We start from the raw sequence: 21,599 nt of genomic DNA on the forward strand, positions 1-21,599 counted from the left end.
AAAAGTTTTAGGGTTTAAGCCAATTTACCAGAGCGGAAACCCTTCGTTAAGGAGAATCCGTCTTACCTCAGAGCCTGTACCGGAGGCTGAGCCTTACTCTGACGAGCCCACCTCCTTTTTCAATTAGCGACCCGGCGCGCCCAAGTGATCCCCCCGTGGCTCTGATACCACTGTAGGGATCAGACCACCTGGGATTCGCTAATTACCGGGACCTCTTTTATTGATTAAAGACTGAGATGGCTAATCTCAGAGATACAAGCCAGATACAAGACAATCTATTGCAAGATTGCACGAATACTAACTAAGTAGCTATTACAAGGTCAGAAACCCAAAACCGAAACCCTAGCTATCAACAGACCCTTGACCGGATCTGGAATCCAAGCTATCACTGGTTCGGGAACCCTGCACACTTGGAATACACAAGTTAGTAACACAAGAAGATGATCCTCACGGATCTAAACCAAAAACAAAAGGCAAAAGATCAGAAGATTCAGGATATGGCTCACACACACGACTTCACAGGGCCAAGGACCTCCTCAATCTTCACTCAACAAGCCTCAAGGAAAGCACCGAGAAGTAACCAAACCCTAACCCTAGGGATACTCCGACTGCTACAACACAAGAAACCACCTCAGATGCACTGATCTCACATCCAACCTCCTCAACACTGCAACGCGCCACAAGAACTCTCAAAGAACCCTCAATCTCACACAAATCCAACAAGGAAGTTGGATTAACCCTAGATCTGAGAAGGAACGCTCAAGCACTCTCTTCACACAGAATCAAACCGAGGAATCTCTCTAGAACCGAGAAACCACGGTGGAAGCAGGAGATCGAAGCAGATGACCGGCGAACGAAGCCGGAATCTTAGAGAGAGAGTAGAGAGAAGCGAGAGAGCAGTCAACCAGAGCGAGAGAGGAGAGAGAGAGAATAGAACTGAACAGACTCGGAATGTAATGAGTCTTAAGACTCATAACAAACACAACCCTGGATCCTACGGCCAACAACCGTGATCCGCGTGAGACAGCCACGTGGCAGCCATCGGAGCATCCCTTTAAGTTATCGGGCCACAACCATTATGGGTCACCAATACACTTGGGCCTCTAAATTAATTCAGCCCAGCTGAATTAATCAAGCCCAAATACAATTAGGTCCATAATAACTCACAATAAATATATATGGGAGGCTTATGAGTGTAATATACCATTACTTGGGTAAGAATCACTTGTTATCTTGTGAGCTTAATATACTGTTAGCACATGAGAAATGCTGTGACTGCAAGCATAGGGTGACACTCCTTGTGTTAGAATTACGTGTCATCTTGTAAACTTTTAAGCACATGAGATATTTGAGAGCAAATGATTCTGTTAAGAATCACTTGTGAGTTTTTTAGTTACGTGCATTTTGGATGAAGAATCAAAATTATTACTACTAAACAACAAAAATCGGAAGTTACTTCAAAATAAAAATAAAAATTGAATTGAAATCTACTTCAAAATAAGAATTTTAATTAAAAATTACTAGTACTTGATTGACCAAGTCGAACTTAACTACTAGCTTCAGAAATCAATTATCAATTTCAACTCAGACCCTATTAAGTACTATTAATGCATAGTACTGATCGTATTATTTTTTCTTGATGGTGGATGCGGATTTGCGAGAGGGCAAAGTAAATTAAGCAAAAAATGCAGAGCAATCTGTACAAGGTCCTTCAGCTGCTTGTGGTCAATAAAATTGGTGTGTATTCTATCGATTTCTCTACTTTCTGAAGGAAAATAAGTTGCAATCGACATGATCTGGTTTTGCAAGTAGTAATTAGGGCTAGGCTATATTTGCTACATACACTCTTTTTGGATACATATATTTGACTAATGTTGGAGTATATTTCATACACTAAATACCGTCTATTGATATAATTTGTATTTTTTCTTTGGTATTAATGTTATTGTTGGATTAAGTTACTGTTTTATGTTGTGCTTGTTAATGAATAATGCTTAAGCTTCCGAGTTTTAATGATTTTCTGAAGTGGCAAACTAGCAAAAGGAAGTGAAGTATAATGTTATTTTGTTTTTGCAACACATAATGCACTGACTTTTTCTTTGGATATAGCATTGGTTTTAGAATTTCAGGACAATGGTTTGAAGCTAGATTGATCAAACTGTGAATTCCTTTGTAATGTCAATGATTAGATTGTGTGTTTCAGTTCAAAGTTGCTGGAGGATTTGAGGCATTCGTCACAGGGAAGACAACGAGCGTACAACAAATAGACGTGTAGCCTTGAGAGGCTGAACCCGACTACAAGACCAACAACGTGTGTTTACTTTTGTCAAGGCATCATTGTAACATAGGTTCTCGATGTGGTTGTTCATATCATGTTCTCCCTTTCTGAGAGGCAAATGGAACATCGAGTGGTTTGGATCTGGAAGCCCTGGGCTTCTTGCTGCTCGGATCTTGTTCGAGTAAGTCACATTTTAGTTGCAAGTTGTTTTAGTGGGGTGGACGCTACTTTCTTATATCCATTACTTGTTTTGCAGGAGGTTTCCTCCAGCATTGACAAGTTCGTTAAACCTTGATGCAGTGATCAATGATGGATATGCAAATGTTTCTGCAGGTGTGAAATTCTTAAATTAGCTAATTGACTGCAACTTCTTTTGAGAAAGACATGAGTGGCCCTTTTAATTTTTGACCATAAAAGGAATAATTAGTGCAGCTGAATTAGAAGTATATTTGAATGATGAGGTTTGTGTACCTATGATTAAAAAGTAGTAGTTAGTTAAAGATACTAACTTAGTAAAAAGGTGATGGCAATGCTTATAAACACAGAAAATGACATTATTTTTGGCAGATTTTAAACTTGAATATTGTTCTCATGCATTAAGGAGCTTTATCCCCATATTTTTGTATGTACAAAAGATCTATGCTCATTAGAAGCCAACTATTCTTGACCTATATGCAGATAAAGAGCAGATTTACTGTCTCCACCCAGCTATCTGTCAAGGAGCCACTTAGAATGAAAGAGGAATACATTGAAGGGATATTTGAATCCCCAAAAGTTAATGAAGAAAGAATGCCTGAATAGCTAAGAGGTGCTTTACTTCAGGCTACTAACACGTTGCAGCAGCTACCTTTTTCCCATCAGCAGAGAAGCATTGGCTAATGGATTTAAGGTCCCCCCCCCTTGGTAAGTATTTTGAGAGGATTGTACCTCTTGATTATTCATCAAGAAAGGACAAATATCAAATCTGTATATTTCATTATATATTTAATGATTTTTATGATCATCGTGTTAATTGTCACTCACAAGGAAAAGCTTAATGTTTTTTCTGCTTGTATGGACAAATTATGTCGTTACATTTTTTTTTGGCATCTAACAAATTTTTTGTATCCATGGGGGTTTACATATTTTCTTCTTGCAGCAGTTGTACTTTTCTTAGCTTCTGCTACTCACTTATATATTGCATCAATTTGAAAGTCCTAATAACCTGTTATCATTTGTTTTTATGGGGCAGCCAGAACATTTACGGGTGTTTATGATATCTTATCTCGATGAAGAGATCCTGGTAATAGGTTTACTTCTTATTGCTGATATTATGGTGCTAGAAATCTCTTACATAGTGCAGCAGGCTCATATTACTCAGAATATCCAGACTTCATGATTGCAATTATCATAAAAAATTTAGCCAACATAAACAGGATAAATTTCAACATAACTCATAGTTATAGTTACATTTAGAAAGGGGGAGTCTGAATCTGAATCAAATTTTCCAAAACTAGGAAGAGTCTTATTTGGTCACTCATCTTGTCCCATTATTTGTTGCGTTTTGTTATTTGTGTGAAATTTGAGATATTGGGGAAACCCAAGTCCTTGATCCCGGGCCATTGCCTCTAGTAGAACCCGTATCTGAATAAAAGTTGAAGGCACCTAACATAGTATATATCACGCTGAAAAAGGATAGCCGAAGCAAAACTATGGCTCAAGTTTTACTTATAATAGAAGCTTCTGTATTTTTATGATTAAGTAACTTTCCTTTTCCGCGGATGCAATTTGAGATCAGCTCTTTGCAGTAGTTGATGGGGAACAACTAGCTGTGGTGTTAGCAGAGTTGGTAAATATTGAAGCCTTTTTCCCTTGTTCACATTTCTTTTTTTGAAATTGATTTAAAGTGGAAAAAGGGCAGCTAGTTTCTTGTCATATTCATCTCTAGAATTTTGGAAATATAGGAAACTGTCAAATGTGAATCCCGAGTTTTCTTCAATGAAATGTGATTTACTTTTTTTGACTTGGGATTCTTTATATATCCAATTTTATTGCTTAAAAAATTAGGACTTTTGAACTAGAATTTATATTGCAAATTGCGAATATAATTGACTTTGACTTTGGAGTTTCTGAATTAATTATAAGTCAATTTTAATTTGCGCCGGACTAGGGTTTTCATTATTGGATAGCCTCAATCAACCATGCTAGCATTTAATTTATTTCCTCTGACAACAAATTCGTCATTACTACAATATTATTCTGGTTATATTTCCGTTTACATAATTAATTTGTGAATTACGTCATCGTGTTTGATTAGTAAAATACTAAAATGTTTTGTTGGATGATAATGGAGATCATCACTGTCTTAGAACGTGGTGACCAAAAGCATTATGAGTGGGAGTTTGTTGATTTTTATAGACATGATATCAAATTTGGCATTTGGGGTAATGGAGCAAAACTTGTAATTATGAATATACTTTTCTAATAGTATCATCTTTCAATACTATGACAAACTTAATTTGTTTATGTAGCTATATTTTTGACGGATCCCTTATTCATTGATTTAATTTGATTACGTTTCCTTGTAGCAAACTAGCAAGGCATATATACTCTACATTCTACAACATCTAATAAATTTATTTAAAATAATTAAGATATGATGATGTATTGATGTTATTATAAAACAAAACTATTTTAGTGATTATAATTAATATCCACAGTCTCTGAATCTCTCTAATGGTTCCACGTTCAATTAATTCATTTCAAAATCGAATATATGTACGATTGCAAATCACCGTCATATATAGTGATGCACTTTTCAAAATAATTAACATGTTAAACAAACATTTGTCGAAATTATAAATTTATGCATTTTTCGACAACCATCCGAAAATGGAGTATGTAACAAAAATCCCAAAAAAGAAATAAAAATACAAGTGAAACTTATGTGAAAAAAACCCAAGTATACTAAAATGAAAAGGTTAGAATTATACGTTAGTAGAACATCATCCTAGAAATGTACAAAATCCTTTCTTCTCAGCTACTACACCAAAATGCAGAAAAGGGCACAACTCTCACCAAATTATAAACATATTATATACATACATGCATCCCAAATTAGAAAACCTCAAATGATCATCCGAGGGCCAACAAATTAAATAAAAATCATTGATCACCAACAAATAACACCAATCATGATTAATCGAAAACCCTAGCTAATCAAGAAATTAACTCTAGCTCCACTAATCAAGCAAGCTGCAGACAGTGATCTCCATAAACATCCTGCATCTGAGCTGTTGTACCTTCCAAAAACTGAAAGTGATTAAGCTCATGCATGAATCCTTCAATTTCCGTAAAACCTCCCAAAAATCCACCTCCCGAATTTGCACTCATCCAAATCTCTTCTTTCACATGAAATCCAGCACCCACCTCCGCTCTTGACTTTTTCTTTCTTGATCCCTCTTTTGTCTCCGTAACGCCGTTGTGTTGATCAGGCTTTCCGGTGAGCCTCTGCACCAGCTCCCTGAAGTTTGCAGCATCAGTCTTGATGATTTCTGGTGCAAATATGTGAATTATTCGGATTTTCGGCTTTGATTTTGAAATCGTTTGTGATTTTCTGTGCATGGCTAGGTTTGTTGAGGCTGTCTTTGGGCAGCACATTTGGTTTTCCATTGTCATGTTGTTGAAGTTTTCTTATAATGAGAGGGGAGAATTTTGAGAGGAGTTGGTGTGATATTTGTTTGAAAGAAAAGGAGTTGGGATGCTGATTTATATAAGGGGGAAAGGTAAAAACACGGTAAATTAAATATTGGAAAACATGATAGTGTTAAAAAAATAATCAAATTCTAATGCATAATCAAATAATCAACACGGACATAATTTTTATATCGTTTTAATTTGTAAGAGTTTATACCCTCATATGAATTAAAACGATCTTAAAATGACATAATTGGTATTTAAAAAATGACCTCCGTATTTTTAATCTCACTCTTTCATTTTTAATCTAATAATTGAGATTTGGTCTCCGGCAATAAATTAAAATTTATTTATTTTTTTATCACTACCACGTAGATAGAAGATTAAAATTCCATAAAAAAGGTACAAAACCAAAATAAGGAAATGAACAGCTAAGAAAGTCTTGTGTTGAAGCAGGAATTGGATGATCAATGCTATGACGTATGTTTGTGTGTAAGAGAGAGAGGGTAATAAAATAAAATGGTCCCTCTTTTTCATCTCATAAGATATGTATATTAATCATATTCTATGCATCCATGCAAGTAAAGAAAGATGAATTTAATCCCACTACTTTTTTTTAAGTAAAGTATATACCCTTTTAGGATAGAAGATATGTATCTAGTTGCCAACTTGTCTAAATAAAATATTGCATATGAATGCTGTCATTAATCGTGTTTAGGAGTCTCCTCTTCTTTACAAATTACTTAAGTTCTAAAATCTTTTTCTTGATTGAGAAAAGATACAATTTTTGTTAAGGTTTTCATATTTATGAATATTCAGTAATATTGTTTTGCATTTTTACCCAAATTTGGGCAAAAGAGTTGTCCTCAACTAATTTCTTACCCAACTCTCCTTTTTTCGCTGCGACTTTTAGATGTATGCACGATCCCCTCTCTCTTTTCTCTCTCTCAAAAGAAAAGATCGATTAGCATACGTGATTTCATGACTTACAGAGATATGCTAACCAGTTAAGAAATCGTGGCTTGCATTTTCAAGGATCTCAGCTGATTCCCATTATATATATGGAGCACATATACATCACTAATATATACTCTCTCCATCCACGAAAAATAGACCACATTGTGAATAGGCACGAGTTTTAATGTGGAATTAGTAAAGTAAGAGAGAAGTATTGTTAGTGAAATGTGAGGTCTATATTATTAGTAGTGTTTAATTGTGTTAGGTAGCAAATGTGGGGTCCTTTTTCAAACTTGGTCTATTTTTATTTTTCGTGGACAACTAAAAATAACAAATGTGGTCTATTTTTCGTGGATGAAGGGAGTATATACTTCTTCCTATCACAAGGAAGGGAAGAGAAGAGAATAAAGAAGAAGAATAATTTTATGTAATTAGTGGATAAAGTAGAGATAAATGTATGTCTATTTTTAGACCAACCAAAAAGGAAAGGGTGTCATTTTCGGTAGGCCGAAGAGAGTATACTCTCCGTCCCATAAAAATAGGGACTTTGGGTCAACATGGATTTTAATACAAAATTGGTTAAGTAAGAGATATGTAGAAAGAAAAAGTGATTGAAATATTGTTAGTGGAGAATGAGGTTCACCTTATAAGAGATAAACACTTCCAAAAAGAGAAAGTGACTATTTTTGTGGACGGACCAAAATGGAAAAAGAAGACTATTTTTATGGGACGGATGAAGTATATATTCACATGCACATTATATAATACCCACTCCATTCCACAAACTTTATCATGTTTTGACCCGACATGAATTTTAAGAAATTTAATATAGAGAGAGTTGAAAAAGTTAATAGAAAACGAGTCTTAATTTTATAGTTTATAATAGAATTGAGTGGAAATGAGTTAATGGAATGTGTAGGACTGGATGGAAATGGAAATGAGTGACAGTTTCTGGTAGACCTGCCCAAGGTTTACCGAACCGGCGGTTAACCGCGAAACCGTAACCGCCGGTTACGGTTCCGAACCGAAACCGTGAGAAATATCTCGAACCGAAACCGTAAATTTTAGAACCGTGGTTCGGTTCAGGTTCCAAATTTTTCGAACCGAAACCGCGACCGAACCGCCGGTTCCAGACGGTTCCGAACCGCCGGTTAACCGGCGGTTTCACGGTTCCATGTGACAAAATTATTCTAATTTTGAATCTTATAACTAATTAAACTAAAATTTTAAAATTCACATGTGAAAAATCTTAGGATTAGCATTTTAACAAATTCACAGAAGATTCTCAAATATTTATGAAGTAATATTGATTTGATTTCTACCAAAATTAATAGGGAAATATGATTTAGTTAATCAAGATTAACTAAATTCAATTAATTTTGATTAACTAATTACACAATTTTGGTCGAATCATGAATATTAATTTAGTTAATCAAGATTTGGTTACTATAAATTAGGGGTGTCGAAACGGGTATCGGGTATTTCCCAACCCGACCCGATACCCGACGGGTATTGGATACCCGTTACTCGCAAAATTCGGGATCGGGTAGCAAAATTTTCAGAACGTCGGGTATCGGGTATACCCGAATACCCGAATAAATACCCGATTCAGATTTGGGCAGAGAATGATTTTCCTATATTTATACAACACAAATATTCTACTAGTATCATTTACCTCACTTTCGAATAGTCAGCCACCACCACTATTTTTCCAGATATAATTCAAATACCATATTAGTTTGAATTAAGATGAAATGAAAACTTTTATTGTTAATTTATATCATTTGACAATAAACAACTATCAACAACAAAGTTTACAAAATAGTTGGACTTTGACAAAAAAAAACTGTAAAATAAATTTAACATCAGAATTGAAAAGTAAAATCAAAGATAGTAATTTTCAAAAAAAATTATTAAATATTGTAAATTTTGAGAAATTACATCAATATTCTACACGTGATGATATAGTTTGAAGGTTTGCCGTCTTATTTAGTGTCTATTTCTATCTTTTTTTGTTTAATATAATCATTGTTATATTCAACAACACTGAATATTCTTTAATTTATGCTGAGTGGTTTGGAATTTAGCATGCTGCCAATCGCATAAATATATAAAGAAATACGTAAAATATTAGTTAATAAGTTTATTCACAAGTTTAATATTATTAGTAATTAGTAATAGGCATATTTACATATTGAAAACCATCTCATATCACCGAGTTAATAATAAAAGAGTCTTTAATCAATGTATAAATATTGGCATATTTGCACTCATTAATCTTGCCGGCGGGTCGGGTACCCGCGATTGCGGGTGCGGGATACCCGATGCGGGTATCGGGATACCCGCAATGTCTTGCGGGACGGGTGTCGGGTAGTACAAATTGTCATTTTTCGGGTTCGGGTACCCGTGAAATCGGGTGCGAGTATCCGCGGGTACCCGTTTCGACACTCCTACTATAAATTAATCAAGATTTAGTTAATCCAATCACACATAATTTATTAATACTATAAATTAAATGAGCACAACACAGTTTTTTACGTATGAATTCACTCATATGCAGTTTTCAAAATTGATTAATGAAACATAAGATTGTTACTTTCAATATTTTATTAAAACACATAATTATTACATAACTGGAATTACGCTATAACAAGGAGTTAGAGGATATATGGTTAATTATGTCTAGAAACATCAATGTATAGTTCAACGTCAATGTCATACATAATTTATATATATAGTTTTTATATTAATAAAATGGTTGATTATGTTAATAGTTCAACATTAATGTTTAAATAACTTTTTTCTAAAGATGACACATATTTGATGGGTAGCTCATCCTATAATTTGACCGTTATATGCTAATAATATACTTAATTAATATTTGGTTAATGAACATGCAATTTTCGAAATTGAGTGGTTGGACTTGAAGGAGAAGCGACGACGAGCACGGCCGACCAAAAAGGTAAGCGAGGTAAGAGAACTACGTGGGCTTTGATTCCTCAATAAAATTGTGGATACGTAGGCAACTTAACTTAAATTTGAAAAGTCTAACTTTGAAAGTTTAAGTTGAGCTCAAGCCCTTTTTCAATTTTTTTTTTCCTTTTTCTCGCATTTCATATTTTTTTTGTTTACTTTTATACGAGTACGACACTTGTAAATTATATCACATTGTAATTTGTTTGTATATTTTATCACATTGTTATTTGTTTGTATATTTTATCACATTGTCATTTGTTTGTAAATTTTATGACATTGTAATTTGTTTGTATATTTTATCACATTGTCATTTGTTTGTAAATTTTTTCATATTATGATTTGTATATGTAAATTGTAAATTTAATATAATTTTCACCTTACTCATCTTACTTCACTTTAAACTATTCATTTTTTTGTTCCAATTTAATAATTTCAAACTACATGGCAAAAAAAAAGAGGAAAAAAACCGCGAAACCGAACCTAAACCGCTACGAACCGTTTGAAAACCGACGGTTCGGAACCGAAATCGAAACCGCCGGTTTTCGAACCGAAACCGAAACCGTGAAATAGCCTAACGGTTCGGTTCCGGTTCCATATTTCCCAAAACCGGAACCGACGGTTTCGAACCGAAACCGGCGGTTCATGAACCGTGGGCAGGTCTAGTTTCTGGGACGGAGGGAGTAGTATAAATGTATATCCACATGAACCAAATAACTAACTATGGAGGTTAGTTTTAGATCGATTTAGTTCATAACACGAGGATTACTTTGAGATTTTTTAGTTCATACGAGTATTTTTTAGAAGAAATATTTTTTGTACATTTATCAATTAAAATATTTTTTTTTTTATATGCAATGGTATAAGCAAATAGATTGAGAAGGGTAAAAGAAAAATAATTGAGATTATGCAAATTAAATAACATGATATTGCCTGATGAAAAAGTAAATTGCATAATACAAACGAAAAAGTGTATACAACGCGTATATGAATGGTTCTAAAATGACTACAACGCGTACATGAATGTGGTGTTTTCTAATTTGGCTTTTGTTCTTGTTCAACTTCAAATATTTATCAATTCCGTCCTTTTAATTTAGCCGAAAATTAATGAAATAGACGGCACCATCTTTTAGTTTATTGAAAATTAAACAAATAGTATGTCATCATAATCTTTTCTCTTAAAACTCAGTTTTATGAGATGGATACGAAATCTCACATGGTTTTCATTCTTCTTTTATTTGGGGGGAGGGAGGAAGGAGTACGGAGATGGCTTTAAAATTGAAATCAATATCTCTAGTTACCTATGCACTTTTAAAATGTAGTACTCTCTTCGTTCCACTTTATGAGTCCCGGTTGAGTTCGGCACGGATTTTAAGAAATATAAGGATAGTTGGTGAAAAAAGATAGTGGAACGGATCCTACTTTTATATATTAGTTTTATAATAAAATGTGAATGAAAAAAAGTGATTGTAGTGTGGGGCATATTACCTATTAGAGAATATTCCAACCGAGACTCCTAAAGTGGAACACCCTAAAATAGTAAACTGGGACTTCTAAAATGGAACGGAGGAAGTATCATTGATTTAAAAAAAAAATTGTGGAACAATTGTTCGTAACACATGTCTTGGGGGAGGAGACCCGTTGTCAATAAATGACACAAAATGAGAATTTGACTAATATAAGAAATTTTACTATAAAAATGACACAGAGACATAATTAGTTGTGGTGAAAATTTTTTAAAATTTTTTTAGAAATTAACCTAATTATTTGCTTTTTCCGGACGCCTCATCTCTTAATTTTAGTTAGGATATCAAGAATGAAAACGATTTTTGAAGCTTTGGTGGTATATGTATAAATACAACTTAGTATCCTTAATTGTATTAAAAATATTCTTAGCCAATTTTTTTTAGTGTTTGAAATGATAAATTCAATTAATTTTCTGTAAATATACATCCAAACTAAAATCTCAACAAAGAATGATGAATCAGTATTGACTAATTAATGAAGCGATTCCAAAAATGGAAAGTGGATTAATTGTTATTTCATGCATGAAGCCATCAAACTCCGAATTTGCACTCCTCCATATTTCCTCCTCCTCCTCCTCCTCTTCTCTAAAACCAAAACCAGCATAGAATCTGGCTCTCATGGGCATAGCTATCTCCATTTTCTTACTTGTTCTTGCCTCTTTCTTTCTTGGTTGGTCTTCGTCTTGCCGGTGAGCCTTTGAACCAGCTCCCTGAAGTTTGTTGCGTCGGTTTTGATGATTTTTGCTGCGATAATGTGGATTATTCCAACTTTGGGCTTCGTTTTTTATATAGTTTGGGATATAGCCGGTGTTGAGGTTGTGTTTGGGCCCATATTGTGGGGTTTTGAGATTGAGAGGTGAAAAGAAATTGATGGAAAAATTAATTTTGAATAATCACTCCACGTACTTCCCTCGTCCATAAAAAGTATCGGAAAAGTATGAACTATTTTTTTATTAGTCTGTCCCTGAAAAGTTATGAACTTTCTAATTTTGGAATATTTAAACAACACAATACCCCTACACATCATTTTATTTAAACTTATATTATTACACTATACTACTAATAATGTTGAGTCCAATCTTCACTCTTCATTAATACTACCATTTATCTCTCTCTTACTTTACCAATTATACATTAAAATTCGTGTTAAACCAAATGTTTTATACTCCCTCCGTCCCACTTAAAATGCAACATTTAGGAATCGGCACAGGATTTTATGTAGTGTTGTTTTGTGAGTGAAAGAAGAGAGAGTAAAGTAAGAGAGATGAAAAAGTAGAGTTAGAGTTGTTTCCATTTTAGGAAACGTTTCATTTTTAATGGGATAGCCAAAAAAAGGAAAACGTTTCATTTTTTAATGGGACAGAGGGAGTACTTTTTAGGGATATGTACTTGAATATATGACATAACAAGCTAGAGGTATTAATTTGGTTAAATCCTTGTATGGCAGAGCACTTACACTTGTAGCCAGAGACATAGTACTCCTTCCGTCCCAAGAGTACAAATTTTTTGGGCACGAAAATTAAGAATTTATGTTAAATAAATAGGAGAGATGAAAAAAATAGGAAAGATAATAGAAAATAAAGTAAATGATGGAATAAAATAAGAGCATCCGCAATGCTGCGGATGTCCCGTTGCCCTTCCCGATGGACTTCCCAAAAACAACTCCTGTCACGTCATAAGGACTTCCCACCCTCCTGCCACGTCATAAGGACTTTCCACTGCACGATGACGGACATCCCCAAGGACTTCCTGCGCGGACTTCCCGCAATAAAAAAATTCACAAATTCACAAATATGCAATTTACGTTACGGAACTAAAATTTCGACACGAATACATGGGTTTAGGGTTTAGGGTTCAAAATGCAATGATTTTATTTTTTTTTAAAAAAGCATACATATTTAAACTAAAAAAAGTACATGATTCACCAAAAAAAACCATCCCAAACCAAAAAACGATTCAAAATAAGTACATGTTATGCCTTGAATCTCTATAGTTTGCCGCTAGCCGAACGAGGGTCTCGCTGCCCTGTCGGCGAGGCAGGGGGGCGATGCCCCCTTGCTGGGGGTCCGGGGGCGCGAAGTGTCCTCGGTCCGACGGTATGATATGTTTTTGTTTTATGTCTTAATTTTCGATGATAATACATGCGTTAGAGTTTTTAAAAAAATCGTATATACACAGTTTGCAACGAGCCGTATATATATATAGAGTTTTTTATAAAAACGAAAAAAGAAAATCGGAACTTCCGCGCCGGACGTCCGCGTCAGCGACGCAATGACGGACGTCGCGATGGACGTCACGACAGATGTCGTCGAAAAGCCGCGGATGAGCGGTGTCCTCACCGGACGTCCGCATCCTTCGCTCCCGCACCTAATGACGGACGTCCGACGGGAAGTCCGCCGTTGCGGATGCTCTAAGAGTGATCAGATGTTTTGTCTTTTGTTAAAAAACGAAATGATTCAACTTTGTTGGGACGGACTAAAAAAGAATACAACTCAACTTTCTTGGGACGGAGGAAATAGTAATTTTGTATTCCACTAATTAATATTAATTGAGAATCGAGCAAGGCACTATTAATTAGGTCTTGCTCTCATTGAATACGTTTCATTCTACTACTACTATGAACGGTGAACCTACACAACACGATCAAATTACAAATATAAAGAAAAGTAAAATTAAAAATATAAAAAACATGTGGCCGGCCAAAGATTCAGATTTTTAAAATACTACTACTAGTAATTGTGATGTACTGGAGAGATTATAACAGAGCCATTCGAAGGAGGTTCTGCCACGTGGCGGAATGGGTTGGTTTACGTGGACCGTTTCAACGTGGCTCCCATTAGCATTATTGGTAGTTAGGGTGCAGATTTAGCTAGATTCTGCTAACGTGCACGGTTGAATCGAGTCTTGATTTTTTTTCTTCGATGGGTCATGTTTCGTGTTTGGTTGAGGGGCTCATTTATTCTAGTACTATAGTCTTATTTATGATTGTATGGCCAATATAGTAGTCTCTGTTCTTTCTTTATTTTTTCTGGCGGCAGTTTTTAGTTGGATATGCAAAGGCGCTATGAGTGTTTTAAAGAGATTCCAGCTTGAATTTTCTTTCGAATCCGGATGCGGCATTCTAACAGTTTATAATTCAATTATTTCTGATGATAGCTGGAAAAAGTCTTACCCCACTTGAAGGATGGAATGAAATGAGGAGGAAATGGAATGGAGATGAGAATGGAATGACAATTCTTGTGCTTGGTAAGCACAAGGAATGCAAAAGGAATGGAATAGTTATTCCTTAATTGATTCCGTTCCTATGTTTGACATCTACAAATTAATATAGAAATGGAATGGAATGAAATATGAATAATTATATGTTGATTCTACCAAAAAAAGCACTACACACATTTCACACAAGACACATTTCACACACTACACACATTTCACACAATACACACATTTCACACACTACACATACTATACACATTTAACACACCACACACAATACACACACTACACACATTTCACACACTACAAACACTACTCACATTTAACACATTTTCAGGCATCCTATTTTTGAATTTGTGTACTGTGCGTAGTGTGTGAAATGTGCGTAGTGTGTGAAATGTGTGTAGTGTGTGTATTGTGTGAAGTGTGTGAAGTGTGTGAAAATGTGTGCAGTGTGTGAAATATGTGAAGTGTGTGTAGTATGTGAATTGTGTGTAGTGTGTGAAATGTGTGAAGTGTGAAATATGTGTAGTGTGTGAAATGTGTGTAGTGAGTGAAATGTGTGTAGTGCGTGTAGTGTGTGAAATGTGTGTAGTGTGTAAAGTGTGTGAAATGTGTGTAGTGTGTAAAGTGTGTGAAGTGTGTTTAGTGTATGTGTGTGGATTTTTCAATTATTAAAAAAATTTAATTTTTATTTTATTATAAAATTGTGATGATATTAAATTTAAATATAATATGAAAATATACTTATATAATTTTGTTAAATTTTAAAATAAGAAGAAAGGAAAATAGAACGGAATGGAATGGTCATTCCTTAGCTAAATGGATGGAATGAGTATTCTCATTTGGAATGGAATGGCCATTCCAAAAGGAATGGTGTAGGAATGTCATTCCATTCCACTATACCATGAAGGGCCTTATTTTGTTCCTTTGTACCACGTTGATTAACAAAATCTTTGAAAAATGATAAACATGAGCCCAATGTTGCCGCTGTCTTTCACCACGGCAGCATCACCAATTGGTTCAACCGAGCGTACGGAAGGGGGATGGTTCTTGCGCAATTGGAGATTTTGTACTTACCAAGCACAAGAATGGAATGAAATTATCATTCTATTCCCACCTTCGTTCCATTCCCTTCTCATTCCATTCCATCCTATCAAGTAGGCCTTAGAGTTGTAGTAGTACAATAATGTGTGTTTAACTATCACATAAATCGTCACAAGACAACCAAACAATTGAATGTGGGCTGAAAAATTGGCTATACAGCCCTTTTCAGCCCAAGCAAACAGTGGAGTATTATCTCATCTTAAATTAACTTTGCTTTGACAAGTCGAAAGTTCCGGCTTAAGACAACAATACATAAATAGTTATTACAGTCTTATTTCCATCCAACATAAACCAAGACTTAAATAGAACACAACAGTTCTAATAAGTCTAACTCAACTGACATGAAAACAAAGACCTTTTTGGAACGCACAAGCAACCAACACAAACCTAGACTTTAAAGTTTAAACCATAGACAAAGCAGAATCTCCTACAACAAACAGAGCCCAGAAACTGCATTTCCTACATTGCTTCCACAACTCTAAAGCTTGTTATTGTACCAGAACACACCTTTGTTCTCCTCGCCTTCATCGGGCTCGACATAGATGCATTCCTTCACCTCTCTGAACATGGCCTTAAAAACTGGCGTCCCATCGAACTGGTAGTACTTTCCCAGGATTGGTTTGATAACCTTTGTCGCCTCCATTGCATGGTAGTGCGGCATGGTCGAGAACAGATGATGTGCAACATGGGTATCCGTTATGTTATGGAAGACAGTGTTGAGAATACCATAATCTCTGTCGACTGTGGATAGGGCCCCGCGTAGCCAGTCCCACTCTGATGAGTCGTAGTGAGGGAGGGAAGGGTGTGTGTGCTGCAAGAAAGTGATCAAGACAAGGAATCCATTAACCACGAGTAATGGACCACCATAGACACAGAGAACCCAGGCAAGTCCTTTGGCTACAGACAGACGGTATAGTCCATAGGTGACGGCAAGAATGCCTGCATCAGAGATGAATATCTGAGCACGTTCACGATCAGAGTAGATAGGGCTGTTTGGGTCGAAGTGGCATGCAAACCGGTCATAAGGCCTTCCAGAAACGTTGAACATAAGATACAGAGGCCAGCCTAGAGTGAGCTGGACAACAAGGGTGATGAGTCTGCCAGGTGGGTTGTTCATGTACTTGGCAGCCCAGCTGACCCCTGTCTTGACCTTGGGGACAAACACCTCATCCCGCTCGAGTGAGCCAGTGTTTGAGTGGTGGCGACGGTGGCTGTACTTCCAAGAGAAGAACGGCACTAGGAGGAATGAGTGCAGGATTAGGCCGACAGTGTCGTCAAGCCATTGGTAGTCACTAAAGGCATGGTGGCCACATTCATGAGCGATGACCCAAACACCAGTTAGGATGCAACCTTGACATATCCCATATAGAATCCAGGCAGGGTAGGAGAGTGGGTGGGGGAGCTGATGGATGTAGTTTGTGGCGACATAGTAAAACAGAGAGGCAAAGACAAGGTCATATACGACATAGGAAAATGAACGAGGAATGGATCGCTTGAAACAATGGGGTGGAATGGCTTTCTTGATATCACCGAGCGTAAATGGAGGCTTTGTGTGCGGAACTCGTTGGACAATGTCAGATTTTGCCGCCTTCTCTGCAGGGGGTACGGACATACGCCCTCCAGCACCCATTGTTAAGCGACCTGCAGAATTCAAGTGTTAGTCACTTTCAAAACACTGGCCTTATGTAACAACTATTTATAAGCTACTACTACATGACAAAATCAAATGAATGTACTTTTACCATCCAAATTCATCACGCAACTATATGAAAAGTTCAATTGACTTAAAATTCTGCGCCTAACTTGTCTACATGCTAGTGGTACCATATAGCCCACTAAGATTGAACAATGATGACAAGCTAATTCCATTGGATAACACGTTTAAAAAAGTAATTGTGAAAACATTGGTGCAAAGTGACTTTTAACAACTATACTATTTTATTAATATTGGGCAATGAAAATATTTATAGCATGGAAGAACAGGAATTACAGACCACACAAATTGACTAATACTGAAACAAGTACAAATAATTAAAAAATGTACATGCTTGGCAACTAAGAAAATAAAGCATTAATCCCTTAACTCAAGTTATTAAACTTTCATATGAATCATGTACACGGTACACCCTAAGGGAAGTATCCTAGACATCTACAAGAAAGTATCCTGGCTTGATATCTACAAAGAAATCAAGCAAGATTCAATTAATATCATAACTTCTTACACATCTACAAAACTTTCTAAGATACATCCAACACTCTTAATACCACACGCTTACATTTATTTAAGTTAGCCTCACATAAGCATAAAGCACAGTTTGAAGGCTATCAACAGAACAATAATCACAATATCCAATCAGAAGAGATAACCGGGCCCAGTTTAATTATATGTAAATTTTTCTCATGCAAGATATTTTAGAAAGCTCCCCTTAACATTTCTTTGACCGTGACTATTTATAATAATTAAAAAAAAAAAAAAAAATTGATGTGACCATGGAAACTGCAGAGAAGGTGAATTTCAAAGATGCATCTTAAGCAAAGAAGTAATGTTCATGCATTAAGAGCTAAGACCACTTATTGGACAATACAGCATGATTACAACACCACCTAATTAAACAGTTGGTAAATTATTATTTGTGGCCCCCGAGATAATTATTAGCCTTAAGAAATAAGCAGCAGTTGTTATTTAGACTGCAGCCTGTGTAGCATTGCATCCTTCATTGTCCGCCCATTTTCCATTGACAACAATAGGAGCAATCACATCAAAAGGGTCGTTGGGCGATAGTTGCTAGGGAAACAACTTTATGGACAAAGCAAGTTGGCTAAATAATAATATCACATAAAAGAGAATATTACAGAATATTTTACTTACAAATAGGTTAAATTAAACAAATCCAATGTCGAAAATATAGAACCCCAGAAAACTGCAGATAAAATATTAACTAAAAAACAAAAACACTGAAGGTTGAAAGCAGACATGGCCACCAAGCAGTTTGTCCTGTCTGCCCATGTGAAAAGTTGAGGCTCTAATAAAATCCTTCCAACTATCAAACAAGCATTCCAAGTTTGAAAGTGGCAATACATGTAAACGAAAGATGCACAAACAAGCTAAGTATGAGTATTGGAAATGAGACAATTGCTTAAAATGCACATATTTTATCTCATTAAGAAATCAAGTGAACAAGACAATAGATGAACTGCACTACCACATACATACAATGTTATTTTAAGATTTTGGAGCCGATTGAAATAATTTAACTTTTATTAGAGACTAGGAAAAGACGACCCCTAGCAAATGGTGGCCCAAAAATGAGAAGGCAGCATTTTAGTGTCTTTTTTAACATAAAGGTTAGCACCAACCGAAACTAATTAGTGGGTCCATATTTGATATACTTTGCATCTACAAAGTCGGATTTTGTGGTAAAATACTAAAAATACGCCTACAAGAGAATCTGAGAAAATCTGGATCTGCCAGCAGATCCCATCAAGGTGGATAAAAACTACTCCCTCCGTCTCACAAAAGATGTCACACTTTCCTTTTTAGTCTGTCCCACAAAAGATGTCACATTTCCTCTTTTGGAAAAAATTCCTTCTCACATCAATTATAAAATTATATTTTCTCTCACCACTTAACACACAAAATAACATCTCCTAAAATCGCGTGTCATTTCCCAAATGTGACATCTTCTCTGGGACGGAGGGAGTACTATAATTCAGACTGTGCATGTACGCAATAACATTTGCAGTGTGTAATTGCATATACATTATGCCATTGAAATTAATATATTGCAGATATTTCTGAGACTCGGATGGTGAGTCATATCTCCTACTCCAGAAGAAGAAAATTGTTAGGAAGTAAGAACAGAAAAAAGTTATTTTTTCCTTTTCAATTCCCCACAGCTACGGGAAAGTGCAGACATGAAGGAGCTGCCGAAACGTGAAAATCAGCAATCCAGACCCAAACTCATAGACTGTAGATTCACAAATCAAACCACATTAACAGTATTTTAAAATGTGATTGCTAAATTCATGGACAGGGGGAAAAAGCAAACAAACACCCCCAATCCAATCCATTATTCCAGATTCAGCATGTAGAGACGGCAGATCACTCAACAAATTCACAAAAATCTCACACAATCACATCCACAGCTAATCCAGATCCATCCGGTTAAATAAAATCGCATGCACAGCTAAAATCGCCAAAATCCCCAAACGATTAGGAGCCACACAACACCAATCACAGGAAATGTAGGCACATTTCCCCCAATCCACCAAAAAAAACAGAGACAGTCAACATTAGGAAACATCGAAACGCATTAAGCAACAAAAAATGGAAACGAACCTAGAGAGGGAGGCGAGGTTTGTCTGTCCTGTTTGGGAGAAGGGAAGGGAAGAGGTGCGGTGCGGAGTGAGGTGGCCGGCACCACAGCGTTATAAATAGAGGCGAGCTCACGTGAGTGACAAAACAGTGGGCAACACTCACTACTTAAATTGCCTTTTTATCGTTTTTCCCTTCCCCCGGGCCCACTCCACACCAATGGGCCCCACCAACCTAAATGCTGCTACTTGTTCTTGTTCCTTTTCTATGATATTGCCGCAATTTTCACCACTCATTTATTTTAGAGTGACTTATAAAAATCTTTATATTGTAAGATTTCATTTCTGCGGTATATATTTGAATTCGTGGATACGGTAAGGTTGCAAAACTCTATACATTTCCTGTGGTATGCATTTGAATTTGTTGAGATTGCAAATTTGCAAGGTTGCTAGTCTCTGTACATCTCCTTATACAGGATGGTGCATCAGTTTTATACTCCTCCGTCCCATAAAAGGAATGGAGGGGGGGGGACTCGATCCCCGGGGGGACCATCCCCCCAAAACCAGATCCGGGAAGGGTAGATCCATATCCCGATTCTTCCGGCCGGTGAATTCGTTTTCCCGCATCTGAAAAAGGGGTTTTGAAATTGGGGGGGAGTGAAATGGGTGTGGAGTGGAAGACAAAATTTGGGGGATATTTATTTAAATAAGTCAATAAATTAAATAAAAATTTAAATTAAAAAAAAAAAAAAAAAAACCGGGGGCCGCCCCGGGGGGTCGCCGCAATAGGGCCGGGGCCGCCCCTTTTCTCCAAGCCCGGCCCCCAAAGCCGGGGAACGCCTTTTTCCCCCATACACCCGCCGCGGGCCGCCGGGGGGGGGGAAGGGGGGGCCCGCCCCCATGTGGATGCCCTTATCTACCCTTTCGCCCCCCCAAAAATTGTCCACTATATTTTTATACCCTTAAAAAACGGGGAAAATAAAAAATTTGAAAAAAAAGAAATACAGTACCAAGTTTGATACACCCACGTATATATGTGCGATTAAGTTCGCATATGGTATCAAACTTATGAAATGACATTTGCCAAATTCTAAGTTCAAAAGGCCAAATATCTTAAACTAAGTTAGTCGACATTAAATCGCCGTAAAATTAAAATGCTATTATCAATGCGAGTTGTGATTTGGCCTACCAAATAAATATCGATCATCAACATCTAATAGTAATTTAATAAAAATTTAATAGTAAATGGTAGTAAGTGGTACGACAAAAAAATTTCTGGATCCATATGAATTAGTGAGGATCATAAGAAGCAATTTGAAAAATCTAGTCACTACCTCTCATTTATGCAACTTGGCCACCCATATACCACACAAATTATTTGGATTGTTGAGGTCGGTCATTTATATTGAATTATGTTTCGTACACGAGCTCATTAATTCTACTACAATTTGTGAATGTTTTAGTCTATGGAAAGGTTATACTTCCATTTATTTATTTTTTGGACGGAAAAAATAAAGATTATACTTCATTTGTATTACTATACTTATATTTCA

The 21,599-nt window shown here is 36.1% G+C and overlaps 3 protein-coding genes across 4 annotated transcripts; 1 reads left to right on the forward strand and 2 right to left on the reverse strand.

Moving 5' to 3' along the window:
• Positions 1-1,573: 1,573 nt before the first annotated feature.
• Positions 1,574-3,223, forward strand: LOC125205980 (probable plastid-lipid-associated protein 13, chloroplastic). Of its 2 annotated transcripts, none has more exons than XM_048105221.1 (4): positions 1,574-1,737; positions 2,190-2,459; positions 2,535-2,611; positions 2,957-3,223. In XM_048105221.1, the coding sequence occupies exons 2-4, from the start codon at positions 2,356-2,358 to the stop codon at positions 3,007-3,009; spliced, it is 234 nt and encodes a 77-aa protein (XP_047961178.1). In that variant the 5' UTR covers positions 1,574-1,737; positions 2,190-2,355; the 3' UTR covers positions 3,010-3,223. The 2 variants fall into 2 exon arrangements, with proteins under 2 accessions (XP_047961178.1, XP_047961177.1); XM_048105220.1 differs by having other exon boundaries at positions 2,204-2,459.
• A 2,001-nt stretch (positions 3,224-5,224) lies between these two features.
• LOC125205979 (VQ motif-containing protein 17) lies at positions 5,225-5,983 on the reverse strand. Its single transcript, XM_048105218.1, has one exon. It carries the CDS (start codon positions 5,933-5,935, stop codon positions 5,504-5,506), a length of 432 nt encoding a protein of 143 aa, XP_047961175.1. The 5' UTR covers positions 5,936-5,983; the 3' UTR covers positions 5,225-5,503.
• A 9,979-nt stretch (positions 5,984-15,962) lies between these two features.
• Positions 15,963-20,193, reverse strand: LOC125205310 (delta(12)-fatty-acid desaturase FAD2-like). The gene is made up of 2 exons (XM_048104157.1): positions 20,072-20,193; positions 15,963-17,373 (listed from the first exon to the last, which is right to left on the reverse strand). The coding sequence occupies exon 2, from the start codon at positions 17,360-17,362 to the stop codon at positions 16,211-16,213; it is 1,152 nt and encodes a 383-aa protein (XP_047960114.1). The 5' UTR covers positions 17,363-17,373; positions 20,072-20,193; the 3' UTR covers positions 15,963-16,210.
• Between the last annotated feature and the right edge of the window lie 1,406 nt (positions 20,194-21,599).

The sequence above is a fragment of the Salvia hispanica genome, chromosome 2 (genome assembly GCF_023119035.1).
Source record: "Salvia hispanica cultivar TCC Black 2014 chromosome 2, UniMelb_Shisp_WGS_1.0, whole genome shotgun sequence".
In the NCBI taxonomy this organism is placed as follows: Eukaryota; Viridiplantae; Streptophyta; class Magnoliopsida; order Lamiales; family Lamiaceae; genus Salvia; species Salvia hispanica.

Bases quoted from the DNA above. Each gene is read 5' to 3' on its own strand.
- LOC125205980 (XM_048105221.1), top strand. From the start codon at position 2,356: ATGTGGTTGTTCATATCATGTTCTCCCTTTCTGAGAGGCAAATGGAAC. The intron at 2,460-2,534 runs GTAAGTCACATT...CTTGTTTTGCAG, and splicing joins GCTGCTCGGATCTTGTTCGA to GAGGTTTCCTCCAGCATTGA. The intron at 2,612-2,956 runs GTGTGAAATTCT...ACCTATATGCAG, and splicing joins ATATGCAAATGTTTCTGCAG to ATAAAGAGCAGATTTACTGT.
- LOC125205979 (XM_048105218.1), bottom strand. From the start codon at position 5,935: ATGACAATGGAAAACCAAATGTGCTGCCCAAAGACAGCCTCAACAAAC.
- LOC125205310 (XM_048104157.1), bottom strand. From the start codon at position 17,362: ATGGGTGCTGGAGGGCGTATGTCCGTACCCCCTGCAGAGAAGGCGGCA.